Source organism: Penicillium manginii, assembly GCF_028828005.1.
Source record: "Penicillium manginii strain IBT 31320 chromosome Unknown utg000001l:1.0-3466041.0:1.0-3467806.0, whole genome shotgun sequence".
Lineage (NCBI taxonomy): Eukaryota > Fungi > Ascomycota > Eurotiomycetes > Eurotiales > Aspergillaceae > Penicillium > Penicillium manginii.
In genome coordinates, this window is record NW_026643102.1 from 104,200 (window position 1) to 123,120 (window position 18,921).

An 18,921-nucleotide genomic window follows, 5' to 3' on the forward strand; every position below is an offset into this window, starting at 1 on the left:
CACCAAGACACCAGTCTTTGGACGCACTATATCTCAGATACATCTAGCCAACTGGAGGAAAATCACCTCCGGAATGCCCATGATCGTAACAGTGATATATCGATTGACGATCAATTGCCTGTTATAGTCTTAGGGTCGGGGTCTGTTGTTCGGAGGTCGGGAGAAATCTGTTGAAATCTGTCTTGTCATTCGATCTCTTTCCTAGAATGTCGCACTTGCCGACCTCAACTATAAAACAACACTTGGCAACACATTGCCAGGATGCATAAAGAAGTTCCTCGGGCAGTGATTCAACTACGATATCTACCCCGCTCCTATTTGTCTGCTGCGTGATAGCTGGTAGGAATGGTGCTATTCTCGAATTGAAATTGCGATGCGATGGTATACCATGTGTTCTGATGAGGAAGACGGCATTTTCTCGTCCCTTACCGCTGCATAAACATGACTACATGTGATTACCGGAAGACTGGGCTGGGAAAGGGAAGTTATAAATGCCGTTGCCCCGACCTGTTGACAGATCTGTATTGCGGCCTCGCCAAGCCCGCTCTACGCACAATAGACTAATATAGTCTTCAGATGGATCTATGCGTCTCATTTTTCTGTCTAATTTTTTCTCATTATTATTATCATTATTATAATATAATTTGATCAAGTTTATCGACTATATGCTACCTATTAGGCAGGCACTCCGCTATGTAGCAGGGTGATGTGCTGCTGCAACTACAAGTAGCTACATCTTGATATAGTTAGATAAACCAGTACACTTGTACCCCAATTAAGTGTTCAACTTCGCCCAGAGGTCAAGGTAAACGATCCTTTCATCTCTATTTCACAGACAAAAGATGGGAGATCTCTCCGAGACGATTAGGCCGCGATCCGCAGCACTTGCTCCGGTCCCTGACATTGGTAGTGTCACATTTAATTTCCCCACCTTCAAGGGTGGAGTTAGTCGGGAAAGATGTCGGGGTAAGGGGTATTGCATTCCGAGATCCCCGCTCCAATTTCCGAGCTCCTGACTCTAAGCAGCTGGTAGCTTCTTGGCAGGCCTTGGCGCGACGAAGTTGCGTAGAAAACGTCATGAGTAGGAAATTGCAATGCACGTGCAAGAACTATGAAGCCAGAATCGGGACTTGGAAGGCTTTGAAATGGACACAACAATCACGGTGTGGAATGGCTCCGATGCATAGGGACTCAGGCAATCTAACAATGCGCCCTTCAAACATCTTAGCCTGAAAGAGGCATTTACTTTATCCCAGCAACTAATTGGTGGATTATAGGGAGCTATCAAAGGGAACTTGCCTTTGAGCCTGAAGATGGAAGGAAAACTGAGTACCTGTATTAATCAGCTATCGATTGCTTTCGGATGCGTCACTAAAGGAGTTTATCGAAGCACGTTATATATTATTCGATACTGGAAGAGATTTTTATAGCGGCCCTTCATTAGTTATTGGTCGAGCGTGAATCTTCTTAACAAAGTAAGAAGTACCCAATATTAGTAGAGAATAATTCGGATCTCATCTTCTTCCCCTGGATTCGCTGTCACCTGGATTCTTGGTCTTTTTAACCACAATTTCTGAAACTCTTTCACATCAATTCCCGATGTCTTCGAAACTGCGAATATTCCCGTCGCTAACCACATCTCCGCCGGAGATTTGCTCTCGGCCTCTGCAACTAGTGTGTGCTGAACCGCAGGTATCAAGGTTCTTTGCATGATTAAATTAGTATTTGCATCTGCTCGCAGCAGTAATGCCTGACTTTCGGTCGCGAGCTTGCCACCTCCTGAACGCGGCGCAAGCATCGAATCCCTTTGTAGATTGACAACACCACTGGCGCTACTATCCGAGAAGATCAAGCACCTCTGTTTGTCTTTCCCCCATGCTTCCACCACAGCAGAATCCTGATCCAACAGCCTCTCCAAATCTATTTCTGGACACAACAGGCCAGTCCTTGCCGCGCCAGAAGCCGCAAAGCCTGCGTCAACTAACCTGATGGATCCAGTTATGATGGCTGCCGGTGACCACTTCACCTTGTGTATACGGAAGTGCCATCCTGACCACAGTTCCAATGCAGAAATTAGGGTACTTTGGACCTCGAAGTCAATTGCCTTCTTGGGTCTCCAGGTACTAACAAGAGCCGGCACAGTTCTCGCTGCCGTTCCCATCTCAGCATCCGCTTCGGAAGTGAGGATCGGGATCTGCCGATGCCGTACATTGACTGGATTTTCACGCATAATCCATGCCTCGCCGTCATCGAGACTGACAGTCAGCGTGCTGTCCGGAGCCATCTGCTCTAGCAGTCTGCCACTGGGAACACTGAATCCAAAGAAGGACGAATACGCCATCTTGCCGTACTTTGCCTCTCTGGCACGGTGGTCCTTTGTGGTTCCTTGGCCCGATGAGAGCAGAAAGTGATGGCTGCGTCCGCTGCATAGAATTTGTCGGGGCGGCCAGACGAGTTTGACCTCATCAAGGAGCGGCTGGGAAGGCAAGAGGTTGGCAGCAAGTGGATGTGGTAATTCTTTTGCTGTCCAGAAAGAGTGGCTCTCAGGTAGACAAAGGATGGTGAATGATTTCAAACACCAGTATACGGACTGCGGTGAATTGTAGTTCTCGCTAAGGAACATGTTTGGATAGGTATAGCCGATATTCATTGTACCATCAGAGTTGAAGATGCCAGGCTGCTTACTCCACCAGCGTAGATGGCGGAGAAGGAGACCTTTGATCACGCCGATGTTGTTGAGTGGTGCGTCAAGCTGTACCCCGGCGCTGGCGACCGCGGACCAGAATGCCGCGAAAGCGAAGCGATACGTCAGGCTCCGCCCAAATGGGATGGCACTTCCTAGAAGTTGCTGAGTCAGTACTATGTTTCTAGAAATATATGTCTCGGATTCAGGTGTAGAGAATTCAGAGGCAAATGTCTAGATAGTAGGGAGATGAAATTGTTGTATAGGCCGACATACCATCCACGTTAAAATACCTCCAAAACCCCGACGCAAACTGTCGCGCCTCCAGCTTGTACCTCTCAACTCTACTGTGATCTTCGGAAGTCAAGCCCCTATCCCCCAGGCATTTCACATATAGCATCCGTGCAAACTGGATTGCAAAGCTTCCCGAGTAATAATCGGCCTGTTTCCTCACATTACCCCAGAGCCCATCGCTACTCCATCCCTCACCCAGATCAAACGAATCCAGCATGTTCAAGTCCTGAGCCACAATACCCTCGCCTTGGGACCCCAGGGCCAGATTGACCAACACACGAAACCAGCGCCAGTTGTTCTCCGGCATTTTCCGCCCATTTACTTGGCGCAACCACCTTTCTAGATTTTCCCGGTCCATCGTGTCCATCCCAGACAAAAATGCTTCAGGGGCCATCAGCAGCGCATACGCGATGCTCTCCATTTCCACCATACGCTGGTCGAAGTCGCCCAGATCACCCCAGTATTCCGAAGATGCTGGGTTTGTGCCAGCTCGTAAGCCGCTGACCCATGAATCCACGTCAATGCTAAGGCTATCTGCATTAGATGCGGGAGCAAGGAGGCTCGCGATAGCCCAGAGCGGCCGTGCAAAGCCCTCGAGCTGGGCGGAGACCTCATCGAACCCTGCTGCCGTGCCTGCGGAGAGTTTGATAAAGGCCTTTTGGGAGGACTTGTACTGCTCCAGTGGCTTTAGCATAGCGGCGCTAGCCCGTACAAGGTCAGAGCGGGTCCGAAACGGGTTGTCCGTGAAGCCTGGGAGTGCGACCATGGTTGTAGTTCTGCCTAGTTTTCCAAGTGCGGGGCTAGTTTGAGAGTTGAAAATTCGTAGGGGAATTTGAGGTTGGGCTCTCGGGGCACTTATAGTCCATCTGGTGCCAAGTCTGCTCTCGGTCCTCGGGAAAATGTATATATTCCGGATGATTTTATTCTTCATGTTCTACTGTCAATTTAGGAGGCTCAAAACCAATTAGAGCGACGAATATTAAAGGTACTCCAAGGATTGATGACGATTAAGAATAAAAATTTACTGGAATACTTATCAACCGTTCAAGTCGCATGCCTCGACCTTGCCACGTTAAAACCATTTACTTCCTCTGTTCACACACTCTCAACTTTGATCTCGTCCATGGCTGTAGTTTCAATCAACATGTTTGCTTGACGCGCCTAGTTCGACCTCCTTGTCTAGTTCAACCATGTCTCCATCGACAACCTCCTGGCTTTGGCGTTGCTTCTGCTCTCGCGTCCACAGGTATTGTCCCAACATAAACAGGCACCAGTAAACGACAGTCAAAACCGTGTTGACGGTAAAGCCTTTACGCCATTTGGGTGCCTCGAGAACGGGGAAGGCCGTAATTGGATAGAAGGAAAAGAAGATCCAGCCGCAGGTCATCTGTTAATTTTGAAAATAAACTGAGATTAGTGCTGATTCTGCTAACTCCGGAGAAATTCGATAGGAAAAAAATCTCTAAACTCACCATCGCTCCCGTCGTAAAGGCTCTAGCTTCGGCATCATCTTTCATAATCATATTCACCCAGGGAAACAGGATTGGAGTAATGCAAGATGTCATTCCCAGAAGATAATAGGCCGTAAAATGAAGCCCTGTGGGAATGTCCCACACGAGAAGAACGATATTGGAAAAGAGAAGAACTGCGGTTGCGAACGTAAAGGTGGTCCAGATCGGGTAGACCATGCAAAGAGAAGTCGAAAGGATGCCGGTTACTATAGCGACTCCCTGAACACCAGTTGGGATTGTGTTGATCTCCGGTACGGTGTAAGTGCCGTGTAGTGTAGCTTCGTGTTTTAGCCACAGGGCCATTTGCCCGCCAACATAGCTAGTACATTGAAAGCTAGATTATCTCAAGAATCAGTTCAGCCCCGCAAAACAGTAAGCTTGGGGACTTACCAGACGTAAGTGCCGACAGCGATGTAGAAATGCCAGTGCGTAAACACGCGCTTGAGCATGCGCTTTCCTATCTTCCTGCTCTCCTTGACGCCATCATCGCCCATTCGGGCGCGCGCAAGTTTCTGGTCCCGCTCGGTGAGCCACCAGACTCGGGGACTTTGCGGGATGCCGGGGAAAAGGAAGAACCCAGCGATTGCAATTGGAATGCTAATGCAACCGTCCTGTGTGGCAACACGTAAGTTCCTCATCAGTATTTTTGTCGTCAGAAAAGGAAGCAATTTAAAACTCACTATGATGAACAACCAGCGCCAGCCGTCCATACCCAAAACACCATTCAAATTGGTGTACGCGGCAGCTTGCAGATATCCTCCGAACATTGAACCGGCATTGCTGCTCACATACCACACTCCCGCTCTTTTGAAAACCTCATCGGCACGGTACCATGAGGTCAGAATATAGATGCTACCCGAGGCCGCCGGGGTCTCGAGCACACCCATCAAAAAGCGGAGACCAAATATATCGTGCTCGTTGCGCATGCGTGCCTGGCAAAATGTCACGATCCCCCAGAGAAGCTCCATAGTCGGCGGATAGTAGCGGGATAGGCCCGGCCGAGAGATTAGCAGCATGGATGGGATCTCAAAGAGGAGATATCCTATATTATAGAATGTTCCAAACAGGGAATATTGGTTTCCGGTCAGGTGGAGCTCCTCCTTCATGCCCGAAACATACGCGTTATTGATGTTGCCCTGATCAAGCCATTTGATGAAAACTAGATACATCAGCGTTAGTATGTGATTATCTTCTCTCATAGTCTTCTGTCCGAAGATGATAGTTCATTCGCTCAATGCCTTCATTCATTTTCATGACCCGCTTTGTTCAGGGGTAGTTAAAAGGGGAATACTTACACATCAGACAGCACAGCGGCATAATGAAGCAGTCCAGCTTGCGCAAAAGCCTGCGCTCCTCAGCCGAATAGTGGCTTGGGTACCAATCGAACATATATCTCCATGCCTTCCACAGCGAGGGAGCTGCTGGCCGATTGGCCGAGGAGCTCACGACAGGGGCCTTTTCTGTGTCGGAGAGCTCGTCGGCGTTAGGCGGCAGGGCCTCCCTGATTTCATTGGCCATTTCTTGCTGGAGTCGTATTCTTTCTTGAGGCTATCTTCAAATCCAAAGCAAGAGAAAATTGTGGTCAGAGAAAGCTGGATCACTGTTAGATCTCGGCCCGGACGCTATAGCGTCTATATAGACACCAGCGCTCGGGGTAAAAGAAAATAATACCTGTTGAAGTTCAAAGTCAGTTCCATGGCTGGCAGAGGCGTCAAATCGTCGAGTCAGTTGTGCAGGGAGATACAGGCGGCTCCTTGCTGCTTAGTGGCTCGGGGGAAGTCGCGCGGACTTCGGGCGAAATATCTATATGCCGGAGGGTTTTGCCCCGCAAAATGGGCCTAGGGTTACAGAACAGCGCCACAGAAGGAAGGCAGTTGTGCTGCCTTGGAGACCCTTGTCGGATGATTGGCGTCGGGATAATGACATGGTACAAGCACAGCGTGGAGCATTGGGTTTTACCTAAGGCTATTGAATGTCGTTTAATGTACAGCGGCGGGACTGAAAATCGCATTCATGGATGTCATAAAAGCCCTGGAACTAGCACTGGCATCGACGCGCCAGCGGCAATTCTATTTAAATATCGTGGGCAGGAGGTCCTTCCAAAGTTCCTTTTTCAAAATCAGACTGCCCAAGGATGCCTGCTACAGCAACAATCACAAGCCCCCATGGGTTGACGTCCCTTCAAGAGACTTCTGAGGTGTTATTCCCGATATCCAGCCCTTCACCTCACACAGCCTTACCCAATAAGATCACTCCCGTCGGTGAAATCACCGAAGCCCCCAATCCAAATGTGGATTCCTCAAATTTAAGGAAGCATCTTGCAGACCTCTTTGACGAGAATATTGTGGCCAAAGTCTGGCGGGTCGCATATGAGTCTCTCCCTATCGCTGGAGCGACACTCAAGGAATGTGCGATGAAATTTCCTCACGTATTTCCCGAATATGTGCCCCAGGTTCCTCAGCATGGCGAGAAGCCAAACCTCTACCTCCTCCGTGAAGCAGACTTCTGGACATGTGGCTTCTTCCCCGGGACCTTGTACGAGCTGCTTGAACGAACAGTACGCTATCCCCAGTCCGCTGGATACTTCCTTGGTTCATCGCCCCAGAAGAGACGAGACCAGCTCCGCGCCATGTGTAAAAGATGGTCGGAGCCGTTGCACGACATGGCTTGCAGGACGGACACACACGACATAGGCTTCATTGTCATGCCTGCTCTGCGCCAGGACTGGGAGCTCTTTGGCAACTCCCGCAGCCTGGAATCTATTATACGTGCGGCCAACAGCCTGGCATCGAGATACGTTGCCTCCGCAAAGGCTATCCGCAGTTGGGATCTGTTGATCAGGAAGGACGTGCAGATCACGGATATAACTACCAATCTTATAGTTATCATCGATTCTTTGTGTAATCTTGACCTACTCTTCTATGCCGCCGCCCATAGTTCCTCCAGACGACTCGAGGAGATGGCCGTCGCCCATGCCCGCACTTTGATACGCACCCACCTGCGTCCGGAGCCCCCCTCTCTCACAACCCACGCTCGGAAGATACAATGGCCAGCTATATTCTACCAACCATGTCACATGTATCGACCCAAAGTCTGGCGCCGTCAAACGTCGTATGACGGCGCAGGGGTACGCGGACGGGTCCACCTGGGCTCGCGGTCAGGCGTGGGCAATACCAGGGTATGCACAGACGTACTCATGGACCGGGGATAGGGAATTTCTGAATGTGGCATGCGGGACGGCAGAGTATTATCTTCATAGGTTGGAGACGCATCCTGTTGCGCGTGATCCTGGAAGTGGGAAGTCGCAGTACACTTCCCCACCATGGGACTTTGATGCTCCGACGGAGAGTGAGGGCGAGCAGGTCGTGCGGGATTCCAGCGCGGCAGCCATCGCTGCGAATGGGTTGCTCGTGCTGTCGCAGGGGCTGATTTCGGAGGGAGAGAGGATGCTTGCAGCGAGGTTTTTTGACGCAGCGGTCGGTTTGGTTAGAGGCACGCTGGACTATTCACTGGCTAGGGAAACTGCAAAGTTTCATTTTGTCGCTGGCGAAGAGTTGAAAAAGGATCTGATTGTGGAAGACACTGTGCAGGGAAAGCGGTTCGATGCGATCCTTAAGCATGGGACGGCTAACAACAATGAGAATGCGAGGAGGCGGTATACGAACCACGGCCTGGTGTATGGTGACTACTACTTGGTGAGATTTGGAAACGAGCTGATGCGCATGGGCTTAGTGTGAAACCGTGCAGTATTGCTAAGAAACAGGCATAAGAATTAGATATTAGACCTCTACGTAACCGATGATACCGGCCCAGGGTACACGTAGATATATATTATTCAACTTTCGCAGCCTCTGTGTAGTACAGCTGGCACTTTAATGGCCCTTTACCAAGAATGATCTAGATTCGCACTGAATATTCCGTTGTCGAAATTGATGATACGGTCCAAATCCATAAATTGATGGCTCTGCAACACCTGTGAGATAGCACTCAGGTCGCAGGGCGCTTGGTCTTTCCCTGGAGAGTACGTTTCTTTCCCGTACATTGTCGGGCGGTGTTCGTTAGGTTTTCTGGGGAGCTGTAGTGGGGATGAAGGCCAAGGTAACGTCATGGCTGGTGCGGCATTGATGAGGTCCCCATTTGGCTGGTTCTCCACGGGCCTTCCACTACCTTGAAAGTTGTGCGCTGGCTGTGCTTGCAGGGCTTGATATGGTAGTTGAGTCAAGCCATTCTGAGTTGACATAGGAACTGGATCTTCTACAATAGGGTCGGTCTTACTGCTGCAATGGTCGATATCTTGCGTATAATCCAAGACATTTATCCTATAGCCCGAGCCCTGCATGCATATATCGTTCATCTCTCTCAGTTTCAACGCGTATTTTGCAGCCAGATCCTCGGACAAAGTCGTGGTCTCTGGCGCCAGCACGTTCCCGTTCCATCGACGCGACATCTTATCTGAGACTTTGCACTAGCGTCCAAAACCTGTCATCGACATCCAGTTTAGGGTAAAGAGCAGTGCTCTCTCCACCGTAGTAGGTCCTGTAGGCTAGGAGGAGTCGGGCTGCCACATAAACGCAGAATGAAAATTGGGGACAGACGGGGGATGTTGCCGGAGACACTTTAAGGTATTGTTCAGTGATTGTCGCAATTTCAAAAGCCGCCTGCTGACAGGTCTCTGCAGAGCAACTGCTGGGCAGGCGGCTGCGAAAAGTCCAGTCGTGGGGTGGAAACGCGATAGGTTGATGTAAGAGAATCATGGAAGCATTATGGGTAATGTGTGCCAGTGTGAGATTTGGATCCATCACTACTGTTTGGCGTTTGGCATTGGCCTCAAGTCCTGTCGCTTCTCCACTGCTACTAGGTGTGGCATTCTGATAGGCCGCGTCGTGGGGCCCGACAGTAGTGTAGGTAGGGTTGGCGACGTTCCACTTCTTTGGAAGCAGCATCTTCCAATGCACAAGGCGCAGGTCGAGTTCCTTGAACCGTGTGAGCCAGCCAGTGACGTTCTCTGGACGTTGCATATCGACCTTTTGCTGTAGGAAGTAAGTCGTAACGCGGCTCAGCGACTCGGTTGCTTCGATGCGGTAGGCGAATGCCCCAATTGCCTGCATCGTGAGATCTTCCGGTAATAAAATAGAGCCGCTGGCGTTGTTCGGACTCGATTCAGACGCGTCATTGGTCCCTGTACCTTGCGAAGACACGTAATGGGCCGGAGGAAAGGCGATGGGGTTTCCCATCCGCCCTGCTGACTTGTCCCAGATGCCCAAAAAGGCTGTAACATTGGGTTTATCTCTTCTCCAATAGACTCCATCGCAAGGGAGGCGACGGTGCACATCATCCGAGGTGAGGCTTGTGTTCCAGCCCATTGTCACGGAGCAAAACCGGTCAATGTTGAACACGTTCCAGAACACACGGCGTCGCTCCTCCGCCTCGACCCAGCTTTCCGGAGGGGAGATGGATATAAACGGCTTTGAAATCGACGTATGGCCTCGACACTCGTCATCTTCAACTGTCAATTTCAAATATTCGACAGTCCGAGTCAGTGATCCGACTAGAGACCATGCCTTTACCCCCCACCCGTTTCCAATCTGAAGACTAAATTAGTTGACATGAATCCATATCTCGAGGTAAGTGTAAATGACTGGAATGGAAAAGCCTCACATCATTAAACACACATATTACGAGTGCCTGGAGGTTTTCAACGCTTAAGCAATCCATCGAAGTCGAAATGATCAGACTCCTGGCTTGCTCTGTTGTCAGATCAGCCAGGGAGATCTCGGATACGGCCTCGTGCCGTTGTATATATCTCGCGGACACTAAAATCATGGCTCGCACCAACACGTCAAGCTTTGATCTGTGTTTTGTGTCGAGAAGACGCCGACGCAAGCTGGTCTCGTGTACGAGAGGGATCCAAGGGTGTATATGCTCGAAGTATGTCTGCAAAACATCTTCAATTGTGTTAGGATTGAGAAAAGAGAACACTAAACGGCGATCGATATTGGGCAGCGAGGACTGAGAAGGACCGATGCGGTTGTCCACCCGTTGTCGTTTAGCTGGGCGATCAGCGGCCCCGCTACCCAACTTGTCACTGAATCTCTGTGCAGACGGAACAAAACTTGCCGTAGGCTCCTTTGCACTCAGCTGTGTTTGTCGGTTAGACTCTTCTGGTGAATCGTCTCCTAGTCGATCAATAACGAAATCTTCCAGGCGATCTAGCGGCGGAGATGTGAGCCTCGTCAGCAATCCTAACAAGCGAGCCGAGTGGACCTAATCATAGGCTCACCAGCCGAATCACTCTTCATTGTCATACCTAGCCGTCGGTGTAAATTTTCAATAGCCCCAGATTTAATCCCCGGCTTGGACCGTTTGGGTTCGTATACGCAGTCGCTCCCTATACCGGGGTCGAATTAGCGAGATTGTACGAAGTGAGCCTGTCTCAGAAGACAGAGGGAATATGAATATACTAGCTGACCAGTTTTGCGGCAGTGTTGACATGCGGGTGTTTCCCTAGAGCAGCGCAGTTTGCGGTTGCGACAGTTACTACACGCAACCGACAGCTCTGGCAGCTTGCTGCTTTCCTTGTTATGGTGGGTATTATTGGTCACAGATACAGACATTCTGCTAAACGGATCTTCTCGTACCAGCTTTGGGTACGCGAGATCAAATCTGGGGTGCATAAGATGTGAGGAGATATTTGATCCTTTGTGCGTCGTGGCTCCCCCGAAGCCCGGATGAGATAGCCCGAGAGCCGACGAAACCCCGCTCGCCCAGGAATGGGCTCATTCAGACAACCGCCACCCCATCTATTCGCTCTAAACTACGCCGAAAATAAGTAATCAAAACTGTGACTGCCTTTTTCATGGGTGAAGGGCACTGAGACATATTGTAGATACAGCAGAGCAGTATGATACTTCCGCATGCCAAGGGTGGCCCGCACCTTCCGAGCTAGCGGAGAGTGACTGTTCCAGCTGCTGGATATGGGCTAGCTGTGCTTTTTGTTCCTCCGCCGGGCCTGCCAGACCGGCCGTGTATAGACAAGCTTAATGACCGGTTCCCACATCCTCCATGGGTCTTCAACCACCTGTGATTTCAGCGGCTGTACTTGGGTTTTGCGTTGCACAGGAGCCGATGCCTGGTCGCGATCCGCTGTTGCGACACTGGACTGGTGGTCAGGTAATGGCAAAGGTTGCTTGATAGACTCGCTCCTTCGACACCATTCATGAGTCTCATCAACCCATAAGGTCCTCGGACGATTCTCCATCGCTAATCGAGCCATACTGAGAGTGAATATTCAAAATTCAACAATGGCCGGTAGGATATATTACTTTTATAGTTCTTCCTTGCGCTCACGCTCACGCGCTCGCTTTTTCATTGACGTCACTGTCAAATAAGCGTCGAAATCACTCACTATGGTCGAGGATCTCACCACCGATGCTACATATATGTGCGGCATTACTGTCCCATTCCCAGCCGTGACATTACTACCATATTCTCAGTCAATAACCCTTATAGGGAGGCAGTGTCTGCATTTTGTGCGGTAGTGGTTTCGATGTATATATAGATAAAAAGTGAGAGGGTAGAAAGTGAGAAGTAACAAGCTTACTCAGAGACAAGTAGCTGACTTGTAAAGCATAGAAGACAACCTTGGCAATTATTCATATTATTCTAGACATCGCGTAAGTATAGGTATCGCGAGGCAAGTTAGTAGCCTTAGGTAACTAAAAGCCACCCTCCTTATACAGTATTTTGCCAACACAATCGATAGACATTCTAGGTTGTATTTATACTGGAATTATTGAAAAAAATGACCTAAGAGTCACTCGTGAACAAAATCTGCTAACAAGGTATAGAAAATTAGAAAGAGCCGCCATCGGTAGGAATCTGAAAGGAATATGATTATTCATGAATATTCATGAATATTGGCGAATATGAATAATATGAATTGAATATGTTGAGTATCACGGTAGTCAAAGCATGTAATGGGGGTCATCAAGAGACAGATAAATAGATGAGGAGTCCCACCTCCAACAAGATAGTTAACTTAACCAATCCAACATACCTATCTCAACAATATGAATGCGAATATGAATATATCGTATATTCGCATTCCTTTATTCCTTTTCGGAGCCCTACACATCATCTCCCCGTTTCTTCTGCTCTTCCTTGTGATCCCTGATTCCAGGTCTTTGTGATGGCGTTCCCTGACTCCCCTTGAGTTCAGACCGTCCTCCTCAATACATGTTACAAATAGATGCCGACTAAATTGCAGTGCGCCAGATGGCAATAACCCCCATGGGATAGATTGCGACTGTATCTAAAGCTAGATCTTTGGGAATACTTGGAAGCTCCCAGCATCCGCTTTGACTGTTCCCGATTTTGTTGCGATACGTCGTTTCTTTCCACGGCTGTGGTATTCACCATCATCCTCACCACGAATATAATAGGCCCAGTCCGCCGTCTCATCGCATTCAGTCTGACTATATCCATTTCCTAGCCAGTCAAAGCGGTTCCCAGAATATGTGGTCTCCCAGTCCTCCAAACGCACTTCGTTCATTGCCTCGATGTAGTGTAGAGTCGAACCTGGCCATAACGCCGTAACTGGTCCATCCGGCCGGCCAGCCTTGTACCATGACTGACATCCATCCGACCAGACTGTACCGTCCATGAATCTGTTCTTGTATGCGATAAAGTCGGCAACAGCGTCCGGTTGCGGAGAGAAGCTCGCAATATTGGTTGTTTGGTAGCGATCAATAAGCTTCATCATATAGTCGGCTTGCGCCTCTGTGTCACATGTTAATCAATATCGCTTTCTACAAGAGGAGCAATTCAACTTACCAACTGCTGATAACACAGGGCCGTTACCAACTGGACTGTTGGGACCAAGGAACATGAGATAGTTTGGAATTCCGGCAGCGGCTATGCCAAAATATGACTGCGGCTCATTTTTCCAATCATCCTGCAAGTTGTTCCCTTTAGGACCAATTATTGGGAATCTAGGCCTGAATGTGGTATCGAATCCAGTGGCGCAAATCAACACATCCACTGGGTACTCACGACCACCCGAGACGCACCCTCGAGGAGTAACGGAATCAACATTTCCATAGACAACCTTGACATTCTCCGCACCCAGAGACTCGAGATAGCCTACACCTGGTGTGATGCGGCGACATCCAACTGACCATTCAGGGATCAGCACACCTTCCAAATTGGTGCCACTTAGTTTGTCCCTCATCTGCTTTGTCATGTATTCTCTTGTGCCCTGTTGATTCTGAGTGTTTTTCAAAAACACACCGAAAGTACCGCTCATTCCTCTCTCAATATCCTTGCGGTATTGAGTGAGTAATCCAGCGCGGGTAGCAAACGCTTCCTTTTCCTCGGCTGTGAAAACGTGTTGCTCGAGACCCGGAATAGGAGAGACCCAAGTAGGCTCTCGAATAAAAGTGGTGACTTCTTTCACTTGTGGGAGGATGGCGGGGAGAACTTGAATTCCAGAGGAGCTAGAAAGTATGTTTGTTAGCACTCGGACTACATATGGGCGGTAATGTGGAAAATTATCCGTATTTACTTACCCGTTTCCAATTAACCCAACACGCTTGCCATCTAACACGATAGACTCATCCCAATTGGCAGTGTGGACAAGTGTTCCTTTATAACTGTCCAGACCTGGAATAGCAGGCCAGCGCCAGGAGTTCAAGATTCCGCCCGCGTTGATCAGGATATCACAAAAATCGTCGATCTCTTTATTGGTGTTCAAATCACGAACTTTCACATGATAACCGTGGTCTTCTGTACTCCATACGGCACTCACAACTTGCTGACGCATACGACAGTAGTGTCGCAGTGCATACTTGTCTGTGAATGAGTCGAAGTAATTGAAGATCTCTTTACTACTGGCGTATGTTCCTGACCAGTCAAGTTTAGGCTCGAACGACCAAGTGTAATTGTGAGATGGAACATCGCACGCACAACTGTACGACTATCAGAAATTTGAACTTTAGCAAAAGTTACATTTTTGAACATACCCTGGGTATTTGTTTTCCCACCAAGTGCCACCGACTTGCTCGTTCTTTTCGTAGATGACTAGGTCGAAATTGGAGAAGCTTCGCTGCAGTTTATAGGCAAACAGAAGTCCCGACGCGCCTGCACCGACACAAATCACACGAATATGTCGCTCTGTATGAATGGGCATTCTCAACCTTTGGGAATCAACATCATGCCGGTGCTGTCTTTTTCGCACGGGATCCCCATGGCCAGGAAGTAACAAATCACCCATATTTTTATTCAGAGTTAGCCGAAAGTTGGTAAACAGAGATACAAAACATCAAAACACCATCGCGATCCCTTTTCTACAAAATTGAAATCAAGGAAGCATGATGTAATACCTCGGCCTCCAAGGCTACACAGTTCCTTGCCTAGGTGGCTCCCCCGCGACGGGATGGGCTGCGGGTAACGATAGCCTGACTGCATCCATCGGTCTCCTCAGCCCCACATCGTCGATATTTCTTCGTCAGCATTATGGGTAAGTAATTCCTGCATAATAAGTTGTCAGGGTATACCACATTATCTTTACTTGCTTTGACGAGCTCCTTATTGACTCTGGACTTTTGTCTCGCTGAACAGAAATCAGTCTTTGAAGCCCAGAGAAGCACGAGATGGCTGGAGACTTCCCTTTGACAAACAAGATTGTCTTGGTCACTGGTGGTGGATCTGGTATGCAAAATAAATCCAAATCGTCAGGTCAAATACCAACACATCTTAGGTATCAGTTTTGAATTCGTTCGGCTGGCCCACGCAAAAAAAGCAAAGATCCTTATTGCAGATTTACAATTGGGTGAGGAGGCCAGGCAACTTGTTGAATCACAGAAAAATGTACATTTTGAGACTTGTGACGTGCGCAGGTGGAAGGACCTAAGAGGTCCGATCGATATATCGGTGAGGATCTGGAATGACGTACCGGACGTCTACATTGCTGGAGCTGGAGTCTTTGAGCCGGTATGCCGACCACTTTGAAGCAGAGAATCTATCGAAAAATCGATTCGGCTAACAAATGATGCGCAGAAATGGTCAAACTTCTGGCAAGACCCCGAGGATGAGACTTATGACTCCATTGCCATTAACGTGAACCACCCAATGAAGCTTACCCGTATCGCAATTCAAGCACTCCTAAGCAGGAATAAAAAGGGAGTTGTATGCATAATTGGATCTATTGCGGGGCTAGCGGGGAATTATGCTGTTCCGCTTTATTGTGCATCAAAGCATGCTGTGACCGGATTTGTCCGATCCATGGCCCCATGCGAAGAGCTTGAAGGAGTTAAGATCACCGCGATGTGTCCTTGGTATGATATCTACCCTACTACCAAACGTGACTTTGGATTAATAGCCACTACTGACATGCTTTCCAGTGCGGTGAAAACTCCTCTTTGGACTAATCAACCTGACAAAATGGACCAGTTCAATTTAGACGGCGCGGAAACTGTTACCGCAGCTCAAGTAGGTGAGGCTATAGTGTCTTTGGTGGAAGATGGTCAATACAAGGGAGGAACCGTGTTAGAAATCACGGCCTATGGGGACTCGAGTAATCCCAGAATGGAATATCTCACCAACACCCACCAAATTAACTGGACTTGTCTCCCAAGCTGAGATAGATCGGAATCTGGCGCCAATTAAAGCAAGTTTGAATAACCAGCGGACGTCCTTACTGTGAATATTTTGTCCTTTAATACAACTTGATATTCTAGTGAAATTTGACATCGTGATCTTGTGTCAATATTGAACTGAATATGCTCTTTTGATACCAAGAATATCGCCATAAAGGCTCATTTAACTGACGCTAAATGTGGAGCAAGATTGTGCTGCAAGTAGAGTAACGAAGTGCGTAAAACGATCAACGCTACGTGAGATATGAGGTAAGATATAAATCGTAGTTCTCTATGATGAAATTAAAGCCCATCCTAGGCTTGCTCCTTGACGCACCATAGAAATAGTAGAAAAAGGTGAAAATGAACTCAGTTGACAAAGTGTATGAAAACTGACGCGTTGAGTGTTCGCAGGACAGTAGGACCCCGTGATCTGCGCGTTGACGAATAGGAAACTTCCGGCCAGGATCTTCAGGCCCCTGGTACCAGCGCACCCATCGTATTCAGCCCATTGTCACACAGAATCACACCAAGAAAAAAGCATTATTTTCTCAAACAAGAAGGTCCTCACCTTTATCGTGTGCGGATCGGGTATAAAAGACGACTTCCGGTTCTCGACATTGATGTAGTAATTTGAAAAGACGAATTCAAATCCAGGCAGTCCTAGTCAAGGGGGTCGGAATTTTATTTGCAGCCCGTTTCTCTGCTGACGGCGACTTCTCTCCTGGAGAATGGGCTCACATGATACTAGGCATGGTTTCTTCTTATATTAGCTTTTACTCATTCATGAAATCGCCTTTGATCTTCATGCTTCAAGACTACCACGCACAGCGTGAGCCATTAACCAGTAGAATACGCCACTACGATACTGACAATTATGACCTGGATGGGAAAATGATGTGATCAGCTTTTGGGTTGGTGCGTTCGAAGATCCATCGAGATACCTGGATCGGCTCGAATATTTTGCCGATCAATTCCAGATAAAAGCTCGGCAGAGATGGCTGAACCTCTGTATCCTGATTCTCTATTCAAACTCTAAAGTACAAATATCACAAAGGAGTTTAATGTTGAATTTAGGTACTGGATCTCTACTATTGCAAAATCCTGAAAGGCTTCCTCGAATAAGCTTCAAAGACTGTCCCAGCTGATGAAGTAGGTGCCTGAGGTGTGAGCGCTCACCGCGCTTAGGTAGACCTTCCCTTCTGGGGACCAATTAGGAATAGCATCATCTTCTTCGTTTTCTTCCTCTCTTCTGTTTCGTGCTCTCCCACACTAGGGTTTTTGAGATGACGTTTCCTGACTTCCTTTGAGTTCAGACCCTCATCACCAACAATCACAATCGCGCACGACCGTTGGTTCGCATGTCCCTCATCTTGCTTATCAGTCTCAAAGTCAACGCGACGCAAACTGACATGCCTCGACCAATCTCAACAGCTGTACTTCCACTAGCCTGTCTACTGGCATGCCGTGCAGTGATACCCTGACGAACAACACTCATTCGGAATAGCGAGAATGCATCTGCCCAGATCATCTCGGGCTGTGGGTCCCATCCGGCTACGTTAGCATACCACTCAAGGCAATCTGGTATCGATGGCAAGCCCACAATTCCAGCTGTCATCTGGAATGGAAGTAATAGCTGATGCGCTGCACTAGATGACATTGCTAGAATCGTCCATGGCTGCAGAATATTGGCAATGTCGGAGAGTGGGTGGCCGATAGTACTCATTTCCCAGCTGATCAATTAGCAAGGCAGACCACAACCGATTTCAGGTTTGTATCAACGTACTCTAGAATACCAATGACCCTTGGCTCAGTCTTATGGTAGACGAGATTATCAATTTTGTAGTCGCCATGAATGAGACAAGCACGGTCTTGGGGGCCTTGTCCCTGCGAGAAGAATTCGATCATTTGTCCTACCCCTGGCACTCTTCCAACCGGGATCTTAGTATCCACATCTACCACGGTGCTTTGAGCATGTTCGGTCTCTTTCCAGGTTTTGATTTGCCGATTGTAGAAGCCAGACCGGCGCCCGTAGCTACCTAAGCCCACTGCGTCAATGTTGACCGTATGGAGCTTTGCCAACGTGGTGATCGCTTCGCACCACCTACCATCGCAGACTTTGTTAGTTTCATACACTCAATATTTTGGAGAATGTCGGCATACATTTCATTTCGCTCTTGCGGGGGTACACCCGGAAAGCTGGGGTCTTCAAATATCCGACCGTCCAAGAATTCCATAACATAGAATGATGTCCCAAGAACTGTTGAATCTTCGCATAAACAGTATACTCGAGGCACTGCAATATCCGTTCCTTGCAAAGCCAGAAGAACTCGGTACTCGCGCTCGATCTTATGAGCACTTTTCGACATCAACTGGCCTGGTGGCTTTTTACGCATGACGACCTTCTTTCCAGTTCTGTCTTTTATTAAATAGGTCGGATTTGACTGGCCAAATCCAAACTAGGTCAAAAGAGGATCATGTTAGCATCGAACGTATCGCTTCGTAGGTTATAGCTACTACTAGTAGTACTGTGGTTCACCTGAGTAACTGAGATGGGCGTTTGGATCCCCACATGCTGGGATATATACCTCTCCAATGACGCAACGTCAATATGTTGTCTGATGTGGCCCGCCATGGAGAATGGTTGAGTAAATATGAGTGCCAACAATAAAATAGCACTGGACAAGGCAAATATAAATTTGAAAATAGGTGAAACTAATTACGAAGCAGCTGAAATGACCAAGCTACCCCGCAGTGGTACATGTAGATCGTTCATGAACGTTGCATGATGGCGGCAAAA

General features: G+C 48.4%; 8 protein-coding genes across 8 annotated transcripts; 2 read left to right on the plus strand and 6 right to left on the minus strand.

Annotated features, from left to right (window-relative positions):
* Window positions 1-1,492: 1,492 nt before the first annotated feature.
* N7533_000029 (DUF2264 domain-containing protein) lies at window positions 1,493-3,743 on the minus strand (the record flags this gene model as incomplete). Its single annotated transcript, XM_057096679.1, has 2 exons — window positions 1,493-2,838; window positions 2,960-3,743. The coding sequence occupies 2 exons, from the start codon at window positions 3,741-3,743 to the stop codon at window positions 1,493-1,495; spliced, it is 2,130 nt and encodes a 709-aa protein (XP_056965172.1).
* Window positions 3,744-4,112: 369 nt separating this feature from the next.
* Window positions 4,113-6,006, minus strand: N7533_000030 (uncharacterized protein; the record flags this gene model as incomplete). The annotated part of the gene is made up of 5 exons (XM_057096680.1): window positions 4,113-4,364; window positions 4,450-4,822; window positions 4,879-5,099; window positions 5,169-5,647; window positions 5,784-6,006. The coding sequence occupies 5 exons, from the start codon at window positions 6,004-6,006 to the stop codon at window positions 4,113-4,115; spliced, it is 1,548 nt and encodes a 515-aa protein (XP_056965173.1).
* Window positions 6,007-6,622: 616 nt separating this feature from the next.
* On the plus strand, window positions 6,623-8,225 carry N7533_000031 (uncharacterized protein; the record flags this gene model as incomplete). Its single annotated transcript, XM_057096681.1, has 2 exons — window positions 6,623-7,615; window positions 7,677-8,225. The coding sequence occupies 2 exons, from the start codon at window positions 6,623-6,625 to the stop codon at window positions 8,223-8,225; spliced, it is 1,542 nt and encodes a 513-aa protein (XP_056965174.1).
* Window positions 8,226-8,377: 152 nt separating this feature from the next.
* N7533_000032 (fungal specific transcription factor domain-containing protein) lies at window positions 8,378-10,787 on the minus strand (the record flags this gene model as incomplete). Its single annotated transcript, XM_057096682.1, has 5 exons — window positions 8,378-8,953; window positions 9,084-9,994; window positions 10,056-10,073; window positions 10,128-10,697; window positions 10,769-10,787. Coding segments are annotated over 5 exons (2,094 nt in total), but the record flags the coding sequence as incomplete, so codon positions are not given.
* A 680-nt stretch (window positions 10,788-11,467) lies between these two features.
* N7533_000033 (uncharacterized protein) lies at window positions 11,468-11,761 on the minus strand (the record flags this gene model as incomplete). The annotated part of the gene is made up of 1 exon (XM_057096683.1): window positions 11,468-11,761. One exon carries the CDS (start codon window positions 11,759-11,761, stop codon window positions 11,468-11,470), a length of 294 nt encoding a protein of 97 aa, XP_056965176.1.
* A 1,044-nt stretch (window positions 11,762-12,805) lies between these two features.
* On the minus strand, window positions 12,806-14,758 carry N7533_000034 (flavin-containing monooxygenase; the record flags this gene model as incomplete). The annotated part of the gene is made up of 4 exons (XM_057096684.1): window positions 12,806-13,266; window positions 13,321-13,982; window positions 14,055-14,453; window positions 14,508-14,758. 4 exons carry the CDS (start codon window positions 14,756-14,758, stop codon window positions 12,806-12,808), a joined length of 1,773 nt encoding a protein of 590 aa, XP_056965177.1.
* Window positions 14,759-15,137: 379 nt separating this feature from the next.
* N7533_000035 (NAD(P)-binding protein) lies at window positions 15,138-16,125 on the plus strand (the record flags this gene model as incomplete). Its single annotated transcript, XM_057096685.1, has 3 exons — window positions 15,138-15,195; window positions 15,305-15,477; window positions 15,544-16,125. The coding sequence occupies 3 exons, from the start codon at window positions 15,138-15,140 to the stop codon at window positions 16,123-16,125; spliced, it is 813 nt and encodes a 270-aa protein (XP_056965178.1).
* Window positions 16,126-17,454: 1,329 nt separating this feature from the next.
* On the minus strand, window positions 17,455-18,756 carry N7533_000036 (uncharacterized protein; the record flags this gene model as incomplete). The annotated part of the gene is made up of 4 exons (XM_057096686.1): window positions 17,455-17,854; window positions 17,908-18,225; window positions 18,285-18,580; window positions 18,661-18,756. 4 exons carry the CDS (start codon window positions 18,754-18,756, stop codon window positions 17,455-17,457), a joined length of 1,110 nt encoding a protein of 369 aa, XP_056965179.1.
* Window positions 18,757-18,921: the final 165 nt, after the last annotated feature.